The 24,586-nt window shown below is 41.7% G+C and overlaps 1 protein-coding gene across 2 annotated transcripts; it reads right to left on the reverse strand.

Annotated features, from left to right (window-relative positions):
* Positions 1–1,378: 1,378 nt before the first annotated feature.
* LOC133610585 (uncharacterized) lies at positions 1,379–24,576 on the reverse strand. Of its 2 annotated transcripts, none has more exons than XM_061967003.1 (12): positions 24,434–24,576; positions 20,557–21,283; positions 14,992–15,089; positions 13,970–14,450; positions 11,828–12,851; positions 11,701–11,759; positions 11,481–11,580; positions 11,089–11,390; positions 6,656–6,814; positions 6,355–6,451; positions 6,072–6,190; positions 1,379–4,519 (listed from the first exon to the last, which is right to left on the reverse strand). In XM_061967003.1, the coding sequence occupies exons 2-12, from the start codon at positions 21,043–21,045 to the stop codon at positions 1,718–1,720; spliced, it is 5,730 nt and encodes a 1,909-aa protein (XP_061822987.1). In that variant the 5' UTR covers positions 21,046–21,283; positions 24,434–24,576; the 3' UTR covers positions 1,379–1,717. The 2 variants fall into 2 exon arrangements, with proteins under 2 accessions (XP_061822987.1, XP_061822979.1); XM_061966995.1 differs by having other exon boundaries at positions 6,656–6,817.
* Between the last annotated feature and the right edge of the window lie 10 nt (positions 24,577–24,586).

The raw sequence follows: 24,586 nt of genomic DNA on the forward strand, positions 1-24,586 counted from the left end.
ATTATTAGCTATATCCGACCTGCCTGCAAATAAGTATTTTTTTTATTTTTATGTACTGTATTCTAAGGCCGTGGCTAACAAACTTTTTCCACCAAATACCACAATAATGACCGACATTAAAATACAGTAGCATAGTAGGCTCAAGTATTCATTAAAACAAAGCAGGTTTTATTCAACAAGTATAATTCATATGTTTTGCCACTGTAACATTACACACAGCTTGAATAGTAACACTGTGTTTGACTATAAGTAAATATAACAATGTACTTAAATAATGAATCAAACAAAATTGCACATGCAAGTTAAATACACATTGTACTACAATAAATATAAAAATAGTTTTTAAAGATTAAATGATAATGTACACAATCCCATACAGTATAATATATAGTAATATTTGATTCTTTAGTGTATTAATAGTATCTTTCTTATTAAATGTTTTTGTTCTTTGCGTTTTGACAGAAAACAAATACATGACTGCATGCATTTCTATACATTATTTAATCAATTTAATGTTACAAATATACATTTTTTTTCTTAAAATAAAAATACTCAATTATCTGCTTGACTTTTGTTTGAATCTCTAACAATAATGTTCATGTTACTAATGTAATGTTGGTTACATTTGAAAACATTGAGTTTGAAAAGTAGTTTTAATCAGTAATAATCACGTATTAGTTTCATGTAACAAATATTTTACACTTTATCGTCTTTTTTTGTTAAAAAAATAAATAAATATCTGATTGACTTACGGTTTCAAATCAGGTTATCCGTGAATGTGTACATTGTACAAATGATGAGAGATTTCACGGTCAAAGATTTTATGGTAAAAAATTTGCAGCTGTCGCCAGAATTTAACCGTAAAAAAAGACTTGTACCATTTGTCTCTTTACAGTCATACATCGTAAAAACAACCACAAATTTTACGGTCAAAATCTGGCCGCTCTGTCGCCAGAATTTCACCGTAAAAAAAACAATGGTAACATAAAAAAAAAACTCTACGATGAAATTATTGCGACTGATTTGCCAGTCTACAGAGTACTAAAACATAATGACCAATGCCTTCTGAGGGCAGCCATAACTGCCATGTGGTCCTCAATGAAAACCAGTTTGACACCCTTGTTCTAAAACTACTCCATTTCCCTGGTAACTATAATTCCATTTATGGCCTTGTTCTCACACTGCAGGTCAATTCCGATTTTTTTGCCCGTATGCGACCTGTATCGAATTTTTCCATATCTGACCCAGGTGTCGTTTGTACATGGAATCAAATCGGAAATTTATGCGATGCGTCCTGCGCTCAGATCGCATTCATCCGACTAGAACGACTTAAAAGCGATAGGCCTCATAATTATTAAATCTGGAGTCTTGATCAAACATCACAAGAAGCAGCAGTTTTTCCTCAGAGGAACTTTTAATAAAAACAACTTTAGACTAACGGATGTGAATTATGTACACTGAGGGAATTCATCTCCTTCCTGGATTGAGCACACGCCAAGGTCTTCCTCTACTTTCTTTACAACTTTGGAATGACAGATGTTGTTTTTTTTTAAATAAAATAAAAAACACTGAATGGGTCTCTGTCAGGACCAGACTAATCCCTGTATAACAGAAGAAAAACTGTAATGGAATCTGGGATCAAAAGTAAGAGCGTTCCAAAAGCAACTATTCTCAGCAGACAAAAGTTTGATCCTGTGGATCCATGATCCTGGAAATTTCATTGACTGAATTCATCGTCCCGGATTCTCAGTCCGACCCCGTCTAACTCAAAAGTCAACTGGGAGTCTGGAAGGGTCACGTCCACATTTTCAGATGTTTCCATCGCTTCGGGAATCTCCTTGCGTGCTTGATGTGGCCCAGAGTCCTGATCCAAGAATTCCACGATGTTTAAGTCAGAAACTCCCAAGGCCGGCTCTGGTTCTGACTGGACATGAAAATGCTGCTGCCTGGTCTGGGATCTGGTTTTGGATCGTGTTTGTCGTACAGGGGTGATGCAAACGGGAGGACTTCTCTTTTGAGCAGTTTTTCTTTCAGAGCCAAGACAAGGTGTGGATTCATGATCCGTTACTGGAGGTGTTTCTAGAAGGTCTTGAATTGGGGTATCGTTGTGTATTTTGGATTCAGAAACTGTTTTTTCCTGTTCCTGACTTTGTGACGTAGGTGTTATCTTATCAGGTTCAGGAAGGTCTTGAATTGGGGTATCGTTGGGTATTTTGGTTTCAGAAAAGTTTTTTTCCTCATGTTGACTTTGTGACGTGGGTGCTATCCTAGCAGGTTCTGGAAGGTCTTGATTTGGGGTATCATTGTTTATTTTGGGTTCGGAAACAGTTTTTTCCTGTTCCTGACTTTGTGACATGAGTGCTTTCCTAACAGGTTCTGGAAGGTCTTGAATTGGGGTATCATCGTATATTTTGGGTTCAGAAACGTTTATTTCCTCATGTGGACTTTGTGACGTGGGTGCTATCCTAACAGGTTCTGGAAAGTCTTGAAGTGGGGTATCATCGAGTATTTTGGGTTCGGGAACTGTTTTTTCCTGTTCTTGACTTTGTGACGTGGGTGCTGCTATATCAGCAGGTTCTAGAAGGTCTTGTATTGGGGTATTGAGTATTTTGGGTTTGGAATCTGTTTTTTCCTCATGCTGACTTTGTGACGTGGGTGCTGTCTTAGCAGGTTCATGATCATGCGGACTCTGAACCCTCTCAGATGCTAAGTTCAAGCCAGTCTGTAAAGACCAAGCAGATTCAATATGAATATCTAACTGAGACTCTGGTTCTGGGGTTTGTGGCAAACCATTTTGTGTCTGCTGAGGTGTGTTAGAAGGTTGTGGAGCTTGTTGGCTTGGAGAAGGACTGCTAATGGACTGGGTGCTACTCTTTTCACCTCTGTTGGCTGTAGTCGACTTTGTAAACGACAAAGGTCCTAGTTTGTCTATGCTGCTGTAGAAGATACCAAATAAGTCCTGGGCTTTAGCTGCAGCCAGGTTACTTTTTGGTTTCTCAGACCTCTTAGATCCTTCACTTGTGTTGATGAACGGTGGGGGCTTGACAAACACGGCCTGAGTCTGCTCACTCTCGGGGACACCGGGAGCTGTCACATCTGGCTCGTTTGTTGATGTTTCAAATATAGCGGCATCTGCTGTGTTAGGTTTCGATTCTTGGGGAACTGGGTCAGCCACCAATGGCTCAAGCCCAGACAGTTTCGGATCAGGAATAGTTAACGATAAAGATGCGGGTGGAGATGCTTTGGAAACTGAGAAGGCAGAATTTGACACAAGCAAAGCAGATCTGGGAATTGAGGAGGCAGGCTGAGACACAGTCGGAGCTAGGCTAGGGATTGAGGAGGCAGGCTGAGACACAGACGATACTAGGCTGGGGACTGAGGAGGCAGGCGGAGACACAGCACGAGCGAGGCTGGGGACTAACGAGGCAGGCTGAGAGACAGTCAGAACTGGTCTGGGGACCACAGGGGGATGAGGACCAAACTTTGTGTTAGAAGCTGCGAAAATAGGTTTAGTCTCTGTTGGACTACCTGAGCTCTGGGGTTTTACGAACTGTGCGGCTTTTCCCGTCATGACTGTTGTATTGAATTCTGAGGCAGGGACAGGAAAGTTGGGTCGGATCTGAGATTGTTTGACCCCCTTTGACGCCAAAGGCATGGTCCTTCTATCCCCACACATCTTTTGAGTGATCTCTTGGGCGAGGGCTACGGACTTTGCAAAAGTGTCGGCAGTGGAACTACCGTCAGCTTTGGCTTTCTTCAAGGATTCTTCCTCCTCCTTGACGAACTGGGCGGCCTCTTTCTTGGCATCCAGAGCCAGCTGACTCTCCTTTTTCTTCCAAGTAAACCTCCCAAAGGTAGGCGCCGAGGTCACAGCCGCGTGCTTGGTGGCTTCCAAGCTTTGCTTGCGGAGTTTAGCTCTCATTGCCGGACTCGGTCCACTCATGACTTTCGGCGGATCGTAAGGCTTCGGTTGCTTGTTTGCTTCTAGCGTAGCTTGGCTTTTGTTCGACGTGTTCTCCACGCTACTGACTTCTCGTTCACCCTCGTGTTTGGAATAGCCCTCGGAATATTTCGCAAATTTGTGCTTGTCCTCGTCTCTCGGGTCGTATCGGGGCCGTCGGTCGTACTTGTCCTCTTCCTGTCTGTGATGTCGATAACGACGGATACCTGGCTCCTCCTCATGTCTCCTGCTGTACTTGAGCCTGACGTCTTCCTCTCTGTCAGGATAGCACTTGTCCTTCTTCTTGGACTCGTACTTTTCATCCTCGTATTTCTTGCTGGGACAAGGACTGTGCTCATCTCGAGTCTTGCTCATTTTGAACTCCTCTATCTTCAGAGCTTTTGCCTTCTCTTCCTCTTGTTCCACTTTCAATGCACGCTTTTCATCTTGTTTTTCTTTCTTGGCTTTCTTTTTGCCGCTTTTGTCCTTCAGCTTCTTTGCAGTCGCGTCGGCGACCAGTCCGGCTTGCCTGTCCAGGTTCCTTCTCTGCTCGTACAGCGGATTCTCGTAAAATTTTTTCTGGAATAGGGCGGGAAAAACACAAGTCAAATGTCTTTAAACTCATGGAAGACTCCCGGAATGAATACATGTTTGTGAGCGGCAGCGTTTATTAAAACATACACGAGTGGAAAAAAACATGACACAAACAGACTTCCTGAAACTAAGCTACAAAAGATGCAACTCTGAGACCCCGTCAAACCTGAAGTACACACAGTGCATCCTCAAAGTATTCACAGCGCTTCACTTTTTCCATATTTTATTTTGTTACCGCCTTATTCCAAAATGGAATAAAATAATTTTTTCCTTGGAAATTTTTGTAATTTATTAGAATACTATGAAATCAACTGTACTTAAGTATTCATTGATGCACACACATCTTTGGGCAGTTTCAACCAGTACTCTTGGCAGCACCTCTCAAGCGCCATCAGGTTGGATGGGAAGCGTTGGATGTCTCTTGTTCATTGCTGCATTCATCTTTCCCTCTATCTTGACTAGTCTCCCAATTCCTGCCGCTGAAAACCAACCCCACAGAATGATGCTGCCACCACCGTGCTTCACTGTAGGGATGGTATTGGTCAGGGTATGAGCTGTTTCCTCCAAACATGACGCTTGGCATTCACGCCAGAGACTTCGATCTTTGTCTCAGCAGACCAGAGAATTTAGTTTCTCCTGGTTTGAGAGTCTTTCAGGTGCATTTTGGAAAATTATTACAAAGGAATTGCTTCTACCATACAGGTCTGATTGGTGGATTGCTGCAGAAATGGTTGTCTTTCTGTAAGGTTCTCCTTTCTCCACAGATGAATGCTGTAGTTCTGACAGAGTGACCACGGGGTTCTTGGTCACCTCCCTGACTAGGGTCCTTCTCCCCCGATCGCTCATCTATAAGAAGAGTCCTGGTGGTTCCAAACTTCTTCCTATTACGAATGAAGGAGACCACTGGGCTCATAGGGACCTTCAAGGCAGCAGGTATTTTTCTGTACACTTCCCCCAGATTTGTGCCTGGCGACAATCCTGTCCTGGAGGTCTACCTTGGACTTCATTCTTGGTGTGTGCTCTGTCTGCGTGCACTGTCAAGTGTGGGACCTTCTATAAAGACAAGTGTGTGCCTTTCCAAATCATGTCCAACCAACTGAATTCACAACAGGTGGACTCCAATTAAGCTGCGAAACATCTCAAGGACGATCAGCTGAAACAGGATGCACCTGAGCTCACTTTGGAGCTTCACGGCCAAGGTTGTGAATACTTATGATTTCCTAGTTTTTTATTTGAATACATTACCAAAAATTAAGAAAAAAAAAACTTTAACCTTGTCATTATAGGGTTGTGTGTGTAGAATTTTGAGGACAAACATGAGTTAATTACATTTTGGAATAAGGCAGTAACATAAGAAAATAGGAAAAAGTGAACGATGCACTGTACGGAACGCTTGGAAGCCCTGTTCTATGTTCGTGACTACACGTGTGCGCATGTTCTGCTTACTCATTTATTCCTTGTCGCTCCATTAGCTCTCTAAGCTAAGATGTGACAGTCGCAGAAATGAGCGCCACTGGGCGGCGACTAAAGTGCGTACCTTGTAGCAGTCGTTGTGAAAGTGAGTGGTGGTGTGCTCTTCTGCACATATGCCGTCTCCAAAGAACTTCTTACACAGCAGACAGAAAAATCCTCGGACAGGAAGTAGGAACTCCGAACCTGCGAGACACGTCGCACATTTTAAAAATCCACAAGGAGCGCTACAGAAAAGTGCAGGAAATGAAAGAATGGCGAAGGTTTGACTCTTTGATCTGGCTGGTACGACGACAACGATAATGAGGAGGACGAGAGTCGTCCAGAAAGTAAAAATGTCATCAAAGTACCTTTGGCTGGTTTTGTTAGCTTCTCTTCTGTTGGTGGTTTGCTCTGAAGGACTTTGGACGGCGACGAAGCCCAAGGCCTGTGGTAAGGGTCCAGCGTCTGGACCAAGAGAAAACATTAACAAACGTGTCAAGCGACGGACGAAGACGTTGACGAGCAGTAGGAAGTTGCAACACTTCTAAAACATCAACTAATTATAAGCTCGTCACATCATTACCATGCTACGCTAGCTTCAGCATGCTAGCAGGCCTATTTTCCAATCAAAGTATTCAAAAAACAAAAACACAAGAAAACAAAACAAACCTTCCAGTGCGTTTTGCTGTGCAAGTGGGTAAAAAAATCAAACATGGAGCCGCAGGTGGTGTTACAGTTTTTACACCAGTGGTTGCCGGCGTCGTAGTACTCAAACAGGTCAGGGGGCGGAGTCTGTGAAATGACCGGCGGCTTGGGTTCCGGGACTTTCTGCTAATAAATAAAGAGAGAGGAGAGTTAGCGTGAGGTTCCGTGAGGGCAGAAGTCTGGTTTAAAAATTTGAAAAAAAAAAAAAAGTTTTCTTACCTGCCAGGCATAAAAATGCTCATCAGCACAAATGAGATGAAGGAACTTTATTTGAACAATTCACAAGATGTCTCTTCTAATTCAAATGACTCCAGTTATACTTCTGCATGTCTTAGTGTGTTCCTTGTGAAGACTCAAACCTACAGGGCTGTGAATCTTTGGGCACCACACGATTCGATTCAGAACCGATTCTCGATTCAAAATAAATACTTTTTAATAACATTGCCTGCCAGTTCTATGAACTACATTCCTCCATTAAATAGACAAACAGCTGTGATAAATCTTCGTATTCCTTAAAAGAAAACTGATTTTGTTTATTAAAATGATATCTAAACATTTAATAAAGTCAGATACAAATAAGGCAACTAGAGAAGTATCCAACACTTCTGTATTCTAAAGTTAATTCAGGGTTTCCACTACACGTAAATGACCATGGTGCACCGTCACCAGTGTTGGGTTAGTTACTGAAAACCAGTAATTACTCACAGTTACTATATTTCAAAAGTAACTAATTTACTAACTCAGTTAATTACACCAAAAAGTAATGCGTTACTGTGAAAAGTAACTATTTAGTTACTTATATATATTTTTTTATATATATTTTTTTCCAAGGTGCCCTTTAATGCCCTTTTAGACTTCATTTCAGTACGGTTATTGCACTGGAGAATAATACAATGTGTTGATCAACTTGACATGCATTTGCATCACTGAACTCTGCTAAGCAATGTGGTCTACATACAACACACAAAGACAAAGATAGGTTTCAAAGGGCCAATTTGTTTCTGGCCAGAACAAATTGACAAAACTATTTTAAATAGCTGCAACATAACATACATAAGTAACAAACAGCATAATAACAACATAGCTATAAACCAAGGAAGGCACACACTACATACACAAAGCCTAACCAGGCGTTTTTCTCTCTCAAGGAATTCTGAAATAAAATCATGTCTGAAGCCCAGAACACTACACATTTCCCCAGTTTTCGTTTAGAGACAAGGAAAGATTGGCCTGGCCCACTAGCATCCCTCTTTATGTTTGTGAACTTTATAGTCTATACATTTAGAGTGATGTGATAATCAAACACTTTAGAAGTCTAGAATGAAAGAGCAACAGTATATAAGAAAATTGACAGTGTGTGTACCTTCAGTGCGCAGTGCCTCGTTAAAATCCAGCCGCTGTTGCTTAGGAGGTGAAGTGTGTCTCTCTTTACTAGCTTCGTCGAAGCATGTTGCTGTTGTAGCTGTTTCAGCAGATTTGAATTGCTCGGATTGGATCTTTGATCCAAGACACAACTTACATTTAACTAAAATGTTCTTTTCTTTGTGGTCGACAAAAGAAAAGTAGTAAGAATATATCCATGTTAAGAAACTCGGCTTCGGGCTTCGCCATGTCTTGTTAGTAAACACAGACACGCCCCCTCCCACACACACACACACACATACATACAGACAGCGCGCCTCTTCCTTGTCGCCTCTTCTGCAGCGCTCCAATAAAACACACTCAGATCTTCTCAGTTTCTAGCCGATACTACATAAAAAATAACGTAAAATAACGCAGTAACGCATCATGTAGTAACGGTAACTGAGTTACTGAATATAAAAAAATAACGCGTTAGATTACTATTTACTGCCGAAAGTAACGGCGTTACACTAACGCGTTACTTTGTAACTTTGTGCAGCTAGTAACAGACACCTTCATAACAATATGTCATATGATTTATACACACACTGCAAGTATATATATATATATATATATATATATATATATATATATATATATATATATATATATATATATATATATATAGATATAATGTAGTAACAGACACCTTCATAACAATATGTAATATGTGCAATAGAAACACTGCAAGTACATATGAAATGTAGTAACAGGCACCTTCATAACAATATGTAATACGTACAATAAACACTGCAAGTATATATATAATGTAGTAAAAGACACCTTCATAACAATATGTAATATGTACAATATACACACTGCAAGTATTTATATCATGTAGTAACAGACACCTTCATAACAATATGTAAGATGTACAATATACACACTGCAAGTATGTATATAATGTAGCAACAGACACATTCATAACAATATGAATTATGTACAATATTTAAAGTATTTTAGTCATTTTAATCATTGACGGGACTAATTTCCACAGCGCATTTATTTCTGTTTCAATAACAACGCACTTACAACTTACGGCAACAAATTTGGTAACAAACAACAAAGACGACTACTTTTGGACAAATTACAATTCACAACCTTATATTTTTGAAGCTGAATATACCGAGGATGAACTACTGCTTCTAGAATCGAGCACAAAGGAAGAGTGACACTTTGGAGCAGACGGAAGCCGAGAGAGTGAGGTGAAAGTGACTCATAGCAAAATGTGGTATTTGAAGCCAGGCTATTTCCAAATAAATGGAGTGCCTACCCAAATAAAACGGGAAAAAAACCACGGCCAGCTGGACCAAACGGACAATTGTCCATCGAATTAGTCAAACTTAATACTGATCATGATACATGTAGCACGTCATGCGTGTTAGTACAACTACAGTACATACGCTGTCTGGCTAGCTGTGTACAAACAAAACATGAAATAATACTTTACAGATACTGTAATGATTGTTCATGTTTTTAAGTCCCTACAGATTGGTGTCCTATTGCAGTGTTGTGCATTACTAACTCAAACGCATTTCGTGCTGACATAGAAGCTAGCTTATCTCATGCCGTAGCTAGCTTCTACAGCTAATACAGCCGATCTGTTACTACGCTATAAAAAGAGTTCCTCAGTTTTCACTCTTACAATAACAATGTTGCTACAGCTTGGTTATTATACAGGTTACAGAACGTAAATGAAGTATTGTTGACGGTTTTTGAATACATTTTTAAAGTGATTTAGAGGTAGTATAGATTTCTCCCATTAGCTGCATTGCTAGCCACCAAGAACGAGACGATTTTTACATGTTAGAATGCAAAAAAACAAAAACCTTTTGTCTTCTTGTCTCTCATGATTGTGAGCGACAGAAAAAATTCCAAACAAAGTGCAGTTCCTCTTTAAGCAATATATTGTATGAATGGATATACTAATTGGTTTGAAAAACATCTGAAATATCATCAACATGTTGCTCAATGCTTGATTTGAGCCAACTCTCACATTCCAAAACCATGCATGTTCGATTCATTGGAGACTAAATTGACCGTAGATATGAATGTGAGTTGTTTGTTTGTATATACCCTGTCATTGGCCATGCTCATTTTGGTTAGCCTGTCAATGAACTAATCCATTGTACGCTAGCATTACGCTAACGGCATTGGAGCTTCGTCCTGCATAACTGTATTGCTTTTTTCAGTTGACTCCAAACTGTATTATTAGTTTAACCTGCTTCCCACGTGCACTTAGTTTTACAGCAACTTCATTGTGGACAATAGCAACAAAACACCTCAAGGTTTTTTTTTCATCTCTAATTGAAATACCGGTTTACAAATTTGGCTAACTCAATTGCAACACTCAGGAAGAGCAGAATAAAGTGTAGCCTGTGTTACCTTTTAGAATAAGCAACAGTATTTGAAACTGCAAATGAACAGAGCACAGCCTACCAAGTCAAATTCCTTGTGTGTTGAACTTACTTGGCCAAGAAAGCGGATTCTGATAATATAAGAAAATATTTATGTTATTATTATTAACTAAAAACACATATTAGTTTTTGAGTGTACTAAAGCCCTCAAAAGCGTTTCAGTTGACGGTATAATAGCAATATTAGTAAATACTAGCTTACTTTAGAGCACAGTTAACATAAATACAAATAAAATCATTATTAAAATAATCATGAAAGATTTTATTGCTTTGTTGTCTATAACACAAAGCTAAGATGTAGAAGTGTTTTTCAAATGTTAGCATATGTTTACCTACATTGTTTTGGTTTGAGTATTTTTCATATACAAAATGTATAAAAGTGGCCCTCGCATCCTTAAATTTTTCTCTGTGTGGCCCTTGCTGGAAAATGTTTGGACACCTCTGATCTACATCGACAATATGATTTGGCTGGACAGGACGGATTAAAAAATAATAATATATATAGAAAAATAACTAGATTTTTTAAATAAATTAAGAATCGAGAATTGCAATTCATTAAAAAAATCACTCACTAACATACCTTCTGAGACATGCTGCCATCTTGTTGGCGTCCAGGGCTGTGCTCGATCGCCTGCATTTTGCTGCGGGGCTGCGAGGCGTCGTCCTCCTGCGCGTCAGCCAGCCTGCGGGGGCGGTCGGAAGCGCTCAGACCCAGGATGAACGCCACTTTGTCGATCTCGCTGTGTTTCTTCTCGGCTGCCTCGTGCTCCTTGCGGAGGTTGGAGATCCGTTCGATGATGTCCTCCTGCAGGCGGCCGATCTCCTGCAGCAGCGGGTCTTTGTGGCCGTCTTTCTCTCGCCTCTTCTTCCTCAGCAGCTCACCTGAAAGCACAACAAACATGGCCGCCGGCCAGTCAGCTGATGCCAGGGCGCCGCCCCGCCCGAGTCAACATGGCCGCCACACGGTAGAACCTTGCTGCTTGCGTAGCTCCTCCAATTCTTTAATGAAGTATTCCTTCTTTTTCATCCGCATGTCCCGCTCCTGTTTCAGGTTCTCACGCTCCTCCAGTACCTGCACAGTGTCGAACGCATTTTTCATTGATATCGATGAGGTGTCTACTGCGATACATAATGATATCATTTATCACTGCGATACATAATGATATTGTTTACCCCAGACAAAGACACTGACCTTCTGCTTCTCGCTCTCATTGTTTTCCTGCTTCGACACCTGGACGAGGACGGGAGACGCTGGCGAAGAGGAAGAGAAAAGTCACGTGGGTGACGTCTTTATGTCGGACATTGGGACGGCGACTGACCTTTGACCTTGCGCTCGAGGGGTGGCTGTTGGTTGTACGGCAGGGAGGGGTGGAAGTTGTTGGGGGCCGGGTACATGGGCGACCACTGCGGCTGTGTGTATGGCACAAAGCCGACGTACTGGCCGTAGGCGGCGGGAATCATGTTGTGCACCTGGGGTGGGGGGTAGGAGGGGACGGGCAGAACGGGCAGTGCCGTCGTGGTGTCGGACGCTTGCTGCTGCGACTCTTTGGAGGCGGCGCGTGCGGCGTCGTCGCCGCTGGAGCCCGAGCTGTTGCTGCTGCTACTACTCCTACTGTGGCTCCGCCTCCCGCGGCTGTCCTCCGAGCTGCTGGACGAGTGGCGTCTGCGCTTCGTCGGCGTCTTGCGGGCGGGCTTGTTTCCCTCCAGTCGCTCCTTGGTCCTGGCGGCCATTTTAGTTATCTCGGTCACGCCGAGGTCCAAGCCGATGGTTTTCAGCAAGTCCTGGATGTTCTGGTACTCGTCCAAATCCTGCTTGTGCGTCACTTCTTCTGACTCGGGGGCAGAAGTCGACGCCGGGGCGGTACTGTTGGGCTTGAGGCCGGAGGGAGGCCAGATGGAGTCCACGTCGCTGGTGGTAGGAGAGGCCTGGAGGTGGGGCAACGCCACAGGTGGGGTGCCATACATGGGGGAGGCGGCGCGAGGCAGATAATCGCTGTACAGCGCCTCCTCCGTTACGTCCTCGTAAAGATCAAACGTGTGGCTCTGGGCCGGCTGAGACTGCGCCGAATATTTGGGCTCCAGAGACTCCCCGTACAGGAACTTCTCCTCGTCGTCCATGTCCGCCGCCGTCTTTTCTGGGCTCTCTGCTCTTCCGCTCATGCCGGCGTCCAGTAGGTTGACGATCTCCTTGATGTCCACACTCTGAGCGATCAGCGGGTCGGACTGCAGCTGCATCAACATGGACGCCATGGCGGCCGGCTCCATCCCTCTGCAAGCCTGCAGCAGTTGCTCGGCCACGGTAGAAATGGTGGACCCCGCTGCTTCTCTCGGCGAGTCTGTGCTCTGAAACAAAAGCCAGACGCGCCTCAGTGACAAAGCTTTTTAGATATTTGATAGGCAAATTAATGAATGAAAGAAAAATAGGAAAGATGTGCTGCGGAAGCATGTTGACAGCGCTACACTAGCATTATTAATGATGTCATCTGGCTAGAGCTAACTAGTGTGTTGACAGTGCTACTCTAGCATTATTAATGATGTCATCTCACTAGGCCTAGTAAGCGTGTTGACAGCACTACACTAAGCAGTTTTTGTCATAGTTTAGCCGGGCGCGCTATTTATACTCTGGAGCGATTTATATGTGAAATTATTAACACGTTACCGTAAAATATCAAATAATATCATTTATCTCATTCACGTAAGAGACTAGGTGTATATCAGTAATTGTCACACACACACACACGTCTGTCCGGATTCAGAAAGGCTGGAATAATTGGGACTGCAACTGACGATGACTCTGACGTAAGCAACGTACCAATAGAAGAGGAAGCGGCGCGTTGTCTACCTTTGGAGTTGGCAGAGTTGTTTAGAAGCGACACCGAGGGAGAAGATTTCATGGGATTTAGCGATTAGGAGTGACAGATTGTTTGGTAAACGTATAGCATGTTCTATATGTTATAGTTATTTGAATGACTCTTACCATAATATGTTACGTTACCATACCAGGCACGTTCTCAGTTGGTTATTTATGCCTCATATAACGTACACTTATTCAGCCTGTTGTTCACTATTCTTTATTTATTTTAAATTGCCTTTCAAAAGTCTATTCTTGGTGTTGGGTTTTATCAAATAAATTTCCCCAAAAAATGCGACTTATACTCCAGTGCGACTTATATATGTTTTTTTCCTTCTTTATTATGCATTTTCGGCCGGTGCGACTTATAATCCAAAAAGTACTAACTAAAAGGACTAACCAGCGTGTTGACAGCGCTACATTAGCATTATTAATGATGTCATCTAGCTATGGCTAACTAGCATGTTGACAGCACTACACTAGCATAATTAATGATGTCATCTAGCGAGTGGCCTTAGTAACATTAAACATGAATGAGAGGGCTGCAGTCTGCTGCACGCATCATGCCCTTTGAGCAGTAAGCTAATACCAAATTCGGGCAGCAACGCACCTTTAGTGATGACGAGTCTTCGTTTTCGCCGTGTTTCTTCAGTATGGACTTGGTGGGCAGACTCCAAGTGTCCTCCAGTGCCTTCCTGCGGCCAACGCCTCGCAGCTGGTTCAAGTTTCTCCTGCTTCCTCGTTCAGCGCTACTGCTGGAGCTGCTTCGACTCCTCCTGCTTTTGCTGCGGTTCCGACTTGGCGAGGACCGACCATGGCTCCTACCTCTGGACCTGGATCTAGAACTGGATCTGGACCTGGATCTAGACCTGCGGCGAGGGCGGCTCAGACTGCGACCCCGGCTCTTAGCCCGGCTGCGGTCCAAACTCCGGCTCTTGCTCCTTGCCCGGCTCTTGCTCCTCGCCCGGCTCTTGCTCCTCGCCCGGCTCTTGCTCCTCGCCCGGCTCTTGCTGCGTCCTCGACTTTTTGCCCGGCTCCGGTCCGGACTTCGCTCTCGGCTGTGACTGTGCTCATACTTGCGGTGTAGGTCCCTGCAGAATTACACACAGCAAAGCGTAAAGCTTCATCCCAAAGAGAAAAAAAGAAAAAAAACAATAATTAAACCATAATACGCTGCTTTTTTCCTACGCTTTGAACCCTGCGGCTTATAAAACGGTGCGTCATATTTGTGGATTTTTCTTTGCTGACTGGAACACATGCAAAGACACTAAAAAGGTGCCTATAGTGCCATCTTTTGGGCGAGGTCGTTCACTGCAGGTGCTGCTGGGTGAATGCCTACAAGTGTTTCCTGCTGTTTAAAGCTTTGAACCGGAAGTACAAGTGTCTTCCAATCGTCCATAGCGTTTCTACTCGTATGGATTCTTCCTTTCCCCCCCTAAAATTTAGTGGGTGCGGCTTATTACCGGGGCGCACCATAGTTTGGAAAATACGGCGAGTAAAAAGAAAAATAATAATATGTACGCAATTGTTTGCACTCTGCCTGTTCAGTGTTTACATTTCAAAAGCAAATAAACCTTTTCGACTTCAGTCAACCACTTTGGAAAAGGTGTTGGGATTTCCTTCAGTCCTTACCTGTCGTGGTGATGCGAGGAGGGGCCTGTGAGCTCGTTGTCAACGGTGATGACGAGGTTGTGGTTGATGGGATGCCCCGGGCGGGGCGAGTGAGACCTCTGAATAAAAACAAAAGGTGACGTTTACATTTGAACCAATACTCGGTGGTACCAATTTTCGGTACTTTTGTGTTTGTTTATGTGTTAATAAATGTTCATTGTTAATAAAGGTTCATTTGTTAATAAATGTTCATGTGCTAATAAATGTCCATCGTTAATAAGAACATGTCTTTTTCCATTGAGCAGTCATCTGATAAAGATATCAGTGCTGGGACATTGTAGACTGTTTGTGCAGTGGCAATTCCTACAAGCCAAACGGCAATGGTCGATACTAGTGATGTGCGATACCACTCATGTCCTTTTCGGGTAATATTTAGGCTGGTATCGGCGATACCGATACGATACTTTGTGCAAATAAACCTAATGTGCCTGTTAACATTTAAAAAGTTGTGTATTTTCAATTAAGAAAAAAATCGGAATATACCGGTACAGTATTTTCCGCACTATAAGGCGCACCGGATTATAAGGAGCACCTTCAATGAATGGCATATTTCAAAACTTTGTTCATATATAAAGGCGCACCGGATTATAAGGCGCACCTATGCATCCATTAGATGGAGCTGCGCTAAAGGGAATGTCAACAAAACAGTCAGATAGGTCAGTCAAACTTTATTAATAGATTACAAACCAGCGTTCTGACAACTCTGTTCACTCCCAAAATGAATAAACAGCTGATTTAATCGTGTTGCGGTAAATCAAACGTTAGTGCAATCACAATATAGTAACACTCGAAATAGTGCAGCGCAATAACAATATCAATAACTCAACGTTGCTCAAACGTTAATGTCACACAACACAACACACAAAATAAACATGTAAAGCTCACTTTATGATAGGGATGTCCCGATCCAGGTTTTTGCACTTCCGATCCGATACCGATATTGTTTTTGCACTTCCGATCCGATACCGGCCTATCCGAGCATGTATTAAAGTTTAAAGTTATTTAGCCTACTTAGTTGTCAGAATCATGTTAAAGGGTTTTAGTACTCTTGATAACAACTAGCCAGCTGAATTAGGGGAGTTTGAATAATACACAATGGTTGGTAACAAGAAACTGACCTGTTTATTCAAGGATAAACACAAAATAGACAAAATTATACATGACAAACAGAAATGGCATCATTGAACTAGGGCTGGGCGATATGGCCTTTTTTTAATATTGCGATATTTTAAGGCCATATTGCGATACATGATATATATCTCAATATTTTGCCTTAGCCTTGAATGAACACTTGATGCATATAATCACAGCAGTATGATGATTCTATGTGTCTACATTAAAACATTCTTCTTCATACTGCATTAATATATGCTACTTTTAAACTTTCATGCAGAGAAGGAAATCACAACTAAAAAAAAAAATCACTATTTTTTTTCATACGGTGTTGATCTGGAAATGTTTGCCTCGGCATTTTGATGGTGTGGACGTGTGGCACCGAATGGAGATAAGCGTCTCGACAGACGTTACAATATTTGAACAATGATGACGAAAACTGTTTTCTCTGTCGTGTCCGTGTGTCGAAAATTGTTATGCGCTTATTTTTTTATTTGATTTTGTGCGTGGCATAGATTTGCCGTGCACAGAGGAGGCTTGAGCAGTGCTCAATTGCACAGGCGCGCACCTTAGCGGCTGCACTAGCATCACAGCTAACGTTAGCCGTGCTGCTACCTCACTGCTGGGAGAGGGCGTATACATATGTGACGTATGACGTGACAGTATGTGACGTGTGTAGAAGCTGCGCTTGCTGTCTGTGAGAGGGAGACACAGGAAAGAGTGAGAAGAGCCTGTCGTGTAATGCCGGCAGCTAAAAGCAACTGCGTGAGAATCCACAGACCTGTGGATGTGTTGAAGGTGTGCTGGAAAATGCGGAAAGGAAATTAGGGAGCAGCAGAAAAGTGGAATGTATTATTTAAATCGGTGCGTTGGAAAACACGGACCAGAGTTTTTTTTTTAACTGGATCTGGATCGGCATTTTCCCATGCCTTGCCGATACGCATTTTTTTGCAAATATCGGCGGCCAATCCGATCGGGACATCCCTGCTTTATGAAGTTATTCCTCATCCACGAATCCCTCAAAATCTTCTTCTTCAGTGTCCGAATTAAACAGTTGGGCGAATACGGCATCCAAAATGCCCGACACCGTCTCGTCGAAGTCGTCATTAATCGAGTCAGTGTCGCTGCTGTTGTCTAGCAGTTCAGTGACAATTCCTGCCTTCCTGAAAGCTCGGACCACAGTTGAGACAGATATATCAGCCCAGGCATTTACGATCCACTGGCAGATAGTGGCGTATGTCGTCCGGCGCTGTCTCCCTGTCTTGGTGAACATGTGTTCGCATTCTGTCATCCGTGTTCTACTGCGTGACTGATCGCCTTGAGTTTAAACTCGTAAGCGTGTCTCTTAATAGGAGCCATTTTGGGGTCTTTACATAAACACACAAATGGAAATGAAACGTCATATATCCCAGCATGCACCGCGCGCTTCTTCTTCTACGGGGGCGGCTGCTTACCATAGAAGAACTTCTTCTTCTACGGGTGAAAATGAAGTTGGCGGCCATTTACCGTAGTTGCGAGACCTAAACTTTATGAAAATGAAGTTTAGGTTTGTTGTGGCTCAATATTGGTCTAAATATAAGGCGCACCGGATTATAAAGCGCACCGGATTATAAAACGCACTGTCACCTTTTGAGAAAGTTTGAGGTTTTTAGGTGCGCCTTGTAGTGCGGAAAATACGGTAATGAGAAAAATCTGACTTTTTAAAATAACAATTAATAATATACTTAGTCACCAACAACCATACTTGCCAACCCTCCCGGATTTTCCGGGAGACTCCCGAAATTCAGCGCCTCTCCCGAAAAACTCCCGGGACAAATTTTCTCCCGAAAATCTCCCGAAATTCAGACGGAGCTGGAGGCCACGCCCCCTCCAGCTCCATGCGGACCTGAGTGACGTGTTGACAGCCTGTTCACAACATTGCCGTAAACAGCATACATGCATGTACATGCATATGTGACCCACCCATAATGTGTCACATTTTTGTGTTGATTTATTTATTTTATTTTGTGGTTTGAATTCGTTTTTGGAGCTGTCATTACAGATTTATCAGTATTCACATTGGTCAGTAGGGGGCAGTAGGGCGTTTCTTCCCAATTGAATGCTATCACCTGCAGACCGGAAGTGTCTTGTCATTCTGATGAGAGCGACCAGTCTGTGAACAATTGAAACGTCCTGTGTGCTTTTTCCTCCTGTATAACAGGTTAGTTTTGGTGAATCAACTCACTGAATAATATCCATGTGATCTTTATAAGTTTAAGTACACATTCTGATGGTGGAGCCTAACTCTAAAGTGTTTGTGAGTTGGAGTTTGTATTTGTGAATGAATCCAGTGCACAGCTGCAGTAATCAATACAAAAAGGCAACGTGAGTGCGCAATGTTTGTATAGGAACTTCTGATCCTAATTCAGACTTCCAAATTAGAGCTCCCGTTTTCTTATTGATTTTATAATGTATATTTGTATAATGTGTGTGTTCTGAAATAGTGACAGAGAATAGAACAAGGATGGACAATTCAACCCTTAACTCAACAATGAGTAGATGAGTGTTATGTGTGTGTATATGTGTAAATAAATGAACACTGAAATTAAAGTATTTCTTTATATATACATATACATATTTATATAATATATATATATATATATATATATATATATATATATATATATATATATATAGCTAGAATTCACTGAAAGTCAAGTATTTCTTATATATATATATATATATATCTTAACCACGCCCCCACCCTCCGAAATCGGAAGTCTCAAGGTTGGCAAGTATGCCAACAACACTATTGTTTGTCTTTAAATACACATAACCGTTTTTAGTAGAAATGTCCGATAATGGCTTTTTTGCCGATATTCCGATATTGTCCAACTCTTAATTACCGATTCCAATATCAACCGATACCGATATATAAAGTCGTGGAATTAACACATTATTATGCCTAATTTTGTTGTGATGCCCCGCTGGATGCATTAATCAATGTAACAAGGTTTTCCAAAATAAATCAACTCAAGTTATGGAAAAAAATTTCAACATGGCACTGTCATATTTATTATTGAAGTCACAAAGTGCACTTTTTTTTAACATGCCTCAAAACAGCAGCTCGGAATTTGGGACATGCTCTCCCTGAGAGAGAATGAGGAGGTTGAGGTGGGGGCGGGGGCTAGGGGATAGCGGGGATGTATATTGTAGCGTCCCGGAAGAGTTAGTGCTGCAAGGGGTTCTCTCATTCTCATTTCCATGCTGACTGCTTTCCTTTACTTTTGGCGCACTGCCGCCTAATAGACATAATGAAGTGTCAAAAGGTATTAGCAAGTGGCAGTTTATTTCCATTTTTACGATCAGAGTATTGTTGAACGGGCTCAAACTCTTGTTTATTGAGGGCCACATCGCAATTATGGCTGTCCTCAGAGGGCCGCATGTAACATGAATATACATGAACACAAACATATCATAGCCTTGTTACACAACTGGTTTTGATTTTTTTTTACCAACAGATTGATGGAAAACTTGCTTTGAAATTGTAAGACAAGATGACAAGCGGATATTTAAGTGTTCCTTTTTAATTACCAAAAAACCCCGCTTTGAACATCTTGTTGCGTAAAGTGTAGAAAATATGCAACATGTTTCTGTCAAAATTGAAAGAACAAATACATTTAGAAAAGGCCGGAAAGTGCTTTTTAATTTACACCCTTTCGCCGGCCACATAAATGACATGGTGGGCCACATTTGGCCCCCAGGCTTTGAGTTTGACACGTTCAAGTGTGTATATGGGGACGGCGTGGGAGAGTGGCCGTGCGCAACCCGAGGGTCCCTGGTTCAATCCCCACCTAGTACCAACCTCGTCATGTCCGTTGTGTCCTGAGCAAGACACTTCACCCTTGCTCCTGATGGCTGCTGGTTAGCGCCTTGCATGGCAGCTCCCGCCATCAGTGTGTGAATGTGTGTGTGAATGGGTAAATGTGGAAGTAGTGTCAAAGCGCTTTGAGTACCTTGAAGGTAGAAAAGCGCTATACAAGTACAACCCATTTATCATTTATATCATGGGTGTCAAATGCAACAATGCAGAGCCTGTTTTTCAAAGAGCAAACGTTATTTGTATTTCAAACAAAACTATTTTATAGGTGGCAAAGCGTATTCTTAGTTATGTGTCATTATTCCAGCTTTTTCTCATTACATCTTTTTTTATTAAATGTTTATTCCGACAATATACTGCAGGCTGTGGGCAGCAGATGGCCCCCGGGCCACACTTTGGACACCCCTGCACTGTATGTGGTGGAAAACACTTTTCGGTTTGACAACAATCCTTCCCTCCATTGTTTTGACGGACAGGAGATACAACTAAACAGGAGCATTTGATGGCACTGCAACTAAATATTAAAAGTCGGACTATCGCAATGCAAAGCTCACCTCTCGGTGTGGAGATCCGGACGAGTGCCCTCGACCATGGTAGTCTCTTGAGGGCGAAGGAGGGTATTTTCCGTGCGGCGGCGAGCGCCGGTGGTCCGGATAGCCGTGGTCGTGATGGTGTGGAGGTCTGCCTCGGCCTGGTGGTGGGTAAGGCTCGTAGTGGTGTGGAGGTCTGCCTCGGCTCCTTCCGCGGCCTGGTGGTGGGTAAGGCTCGGAGTAGTGTGGAGGTCTGCCTCGGCTCCTTCCGCGGCCTGGTGGTGGGTAAGGCTCGGAGTGGTGTGGAGGTCTGCCTCGGCCTGGTGGTGGGTAAGGCTCGGAGTGGTGTGGAGGTCTGCCTCGGCCTGGTGGTGGGTAAGGCTCGGAGTGGTGTGGAGGTCTGCCTAGGCTCCTTCCGCGGCCTGGTGGTGGGTAAGGCTGCAACGGCGGTCGGCCGCGGCCCTCGAAAGATGGCGGGTAAGGTCCCCTCGGTGGAGGCCGACCGCGATACATGTTTCCCCAATGAGTGAACACCAACAGACAGTCCAAGTGCCGGGCGTACTTGGTTTACGTGAAAATGGAGCCGAGATAAAACATCCACCGCAGAACCTTCATGAGTGCGTGCAACTGTGCGCCTTCCTTGTTGTCGTTTTCTTCTTCTTCTTTGGCTTCATGACGCCACACATTGTGGCGTTGTGCGCCCCCTGCAGGCACACACCCTTCCTACAAGGCACAATTGTCCCGTGGGGCCCTAAAAAGATGAAGGTTTTATGTCAATACTTTGAAGGTGTAACAGGTAAAAAATATTAAAGTTTTATGTCAATAATTTGAAGGGTTAACAGGTTCAAAATATTAAAGTTTGATGTCAATAATTTGCACGTGTTAAAAAGATGAAGGTTTCATGTCAATCATTTTTAAGGTGTAACAAGTAAAAAAAACAGGAACGCTTTGTCAATAATTTGCACGTGTAACAGTTTAAAAAAAATAATGTTTTGTCAATTTAAAGGTGTAACAGGTAAAAAAAAAAAAAGGCTTTTTGTCAATAATTTGAAGGTGTAAAAGTTATAAAAGATGAAGGTTTTATGTCAATAATTGTAAAGTGTAACAGGTAAAACGATGGAAGGCTCTATGTCAATAACTTGAAGGTGTAAGTTATAAAATATGGAAGTTTCATGTCAGTCATTTGAAGGTGTAACAGGTAAAAGATCATGAAAGTTTTGACAATAACTTGCACGTGTAACTGTTAAAAAGTTGAAGGTTTTATGTCAATAATTTGAAGGTGTAAGTTATAAAAGATGAAGACTGTCAATAATTTGAAGGTGTAACAGGTAAAATATGTTTTATGTCAATCATTTTAAGGTGTTACAGGTTAAAAAAAGTTTTAGGTCAATAATTTGAAGGTGTAACATGTAAAAAACATGAAAGTTTTGTCACGTGTGACAGTTAAAGTTGAAGGTTGTATGTCAATGATTTGAAGGTGTAACAGGTTAAAAAAAAATAGTTTTATGTGAATAATTTGAAGGTGTAAAAGTTATAAAAGATTAAGGTTTTAGGTGAAAAATGTGCATGCGTAACCCATAAAAAGGATATGTCAATTTAAAAGTGTAGTTTTATGACAATATTTTGAAGGTGTAACCGTTATAAAAGATGAAGACTAAGTAGATAATTGTAAGGTGTAACAGGTAAAAAGATGGAAAGCTTTATGTCAATCATTTGAAGGTGTAACAGGTAAAAAAATAATGTTTGGTCAATCATTTTTAAGGTGTAACAGGTTAAAAAAGGGTTTCTGTCAATAATTTTAAGGTGTAACAGGTTAAAAAAGGTTTTAGGTCAATAATTTAAAGGTGTAACATGTAAAAAACCATGAAAGTTTTGTCATGTGTGACAGTTAAAAAGTTGAAGGTTGTAGGTCTATAATTTGAAGGTGTAAGTTATAAAAGATGACGGTTTCATGTCAATAATTTGAAGGTGTAACAGGTAAAAATGATGAAAGTTTTGTCAAATATACAACAGAAGGTTGCAAAACATTTTTCTATAATGAACAGAGCAAAATGTGCTCGGTAGTGTTACAATATCTGAATTATTGTTTAGAAATGTGGGAAAATAATTACAAAAGTACAGTTCAGTCACTAACCGTGTTACAAAAAAGGTATATTTTGCATATAAAGAACATACAAACACTTTATTTGTTGAATCAAAAATATTGAAATTTAATGATTTGCAGCATTTGCAAACAGTTAAAATGATGTACAAAGCAAACTATAACCTGCTACCCAAGAGAGTACAATTCTTCTCAAAAAACGAGGACCAATATAACCGCAGGGGTGGATTAATAAACAAAGAACTAACACGATCCACTTTAAAGTAGAGGTAGAGTGGAAAAACAGGTTGTCTCTATATTGGAAGTTATTATCTTTATATGTGATGTATGAAACCAAAAGACTCACAAAATTTGTGAATAAATAGATATGATCAAAATACTATTAATCTCACTGAGATTCATGAGTCATTTTGAGAGATAATGAGGAAACCAGTCATGTGATCAAGTGACCTAGAGGAGGAACCACAGATCCCTTCCCCATCAACAACAATGCTAATCAAGCAGACTTTGTGAGAGCAAAAAACGATTACTTTGGGAAAAATTATGATTCAGGACCCTATATTTTTGAGCCCGAACACAAAGAGGATGAGCAATAAGTTTTAGAAGCCGAGTGATGGATGCTGTTTTATTGAAACATTATAGCATTAGCAGCATTGCTCGGAGCAAAACAAACTAACCATAATAAAACCAAAACACTTACTGTAATATTTCCTCTCTCGCTGGGATGTCGACTGACGGGACGCCCACATAATTCCGTTTAGATGAAGATTCAATCACAATCGTCACAAAAAGTTAAAAAAAAGTTGCGACAACTAGCGTCTTATTCGCCATCTCGGGGGATGTGAAAGTGGACCAGCCTGTCGGTCCATGGCCACATTTGTCTACTAGCAGGTGAGAGATGCATGATTTATAAGCTAGGATTTACTTTTAGCAAGTTTGAGACCAAGCCGCCGGCTCAGTGTCAACAATAGCAGCGTAAGCTAGCATTGGCTCACTGCTATCAATGTGCCACTAAAATAGTCCGTCTGCGTTGGCACTTATAACAATATCACTCATATTTGGTTCATTTTCAGGTCATGACATGTATATGGAGTATTGTTGGCACTTTCTGAATGTTTTTAGAGAGTATAATGAGCACAATAGAGGACCCTCCATCCGTTAACTCAATTTTTAGCAATTTATGATTTAGAATGCATAAAAAACGAAAAACATATGTTCTTGTCTCACATAAGGATTGTGAATGATAAATGGCACATCTCTTTCCAATGTTTGCATATTTCTAGTATGACTGATCTAACAATATGGTCAGAGTGCTGAACCGTTACTGCAGAATCTACGGAAATTATCGAAGACATACGGAGCAGAACATTCAAAATGGAATTTGTGGCATTTTGCGATGTTTAGACCGTATTTTCATATACTTTGCGGATTGTAAATACAATTGGATATGGTCGAATGGATACATCCATCCATCCATTTTCTATCGCTTATCCCTTTCGGGGTCGCTGGAGCCTATCTCAGCTGGATACAATGAAACACAATTACGCATATAAAGTCTAAGTCTAAATCAGACCACTCAAGGTCTATATCCGACCAATCTATGTCTAAGACTAGATCCGGCCAATCTAAGTCTAGAGCTGACCAATCGAAGTATAAGACTGGATCCGACCAATGTAAGTCTCGATCTGACCAATCTAAGTCTCGAGCTGATGAGTCGAAGTCTAAGACTAAATCCGACCAATCTAAGTCTAAAACGAGATTTGACCAATCTAAGTCTATAAGCATGAACTGATAGCCTACTTGTAAGAGAGTCCAGACGTCTTCAACTCAAACCAAACAGTCCAGTTGCCATCGATTAATTGCTCTTAGAACATCAAGATGTCTCGCTCTGCACACCTATCTGTGATGTAGAAGTACTGTGTGTCCTGTGTGTGTCAGAAATATTTAACATCT

This window comes from Nerophis lumbriciformis, linkage group LG02, assembly GCF_033978685.3.
Source record: "Nerophis lumbriciformis linkage group LG02, RoL_Nlum_v2.1, whole genome shotgun sequence".
NCBI lineage: Eukaryota > Metazoa > Chordata > Actinopteri > Syngnathiformes > Syngnathidae > Nerophis > Nerophis lumbriciformis.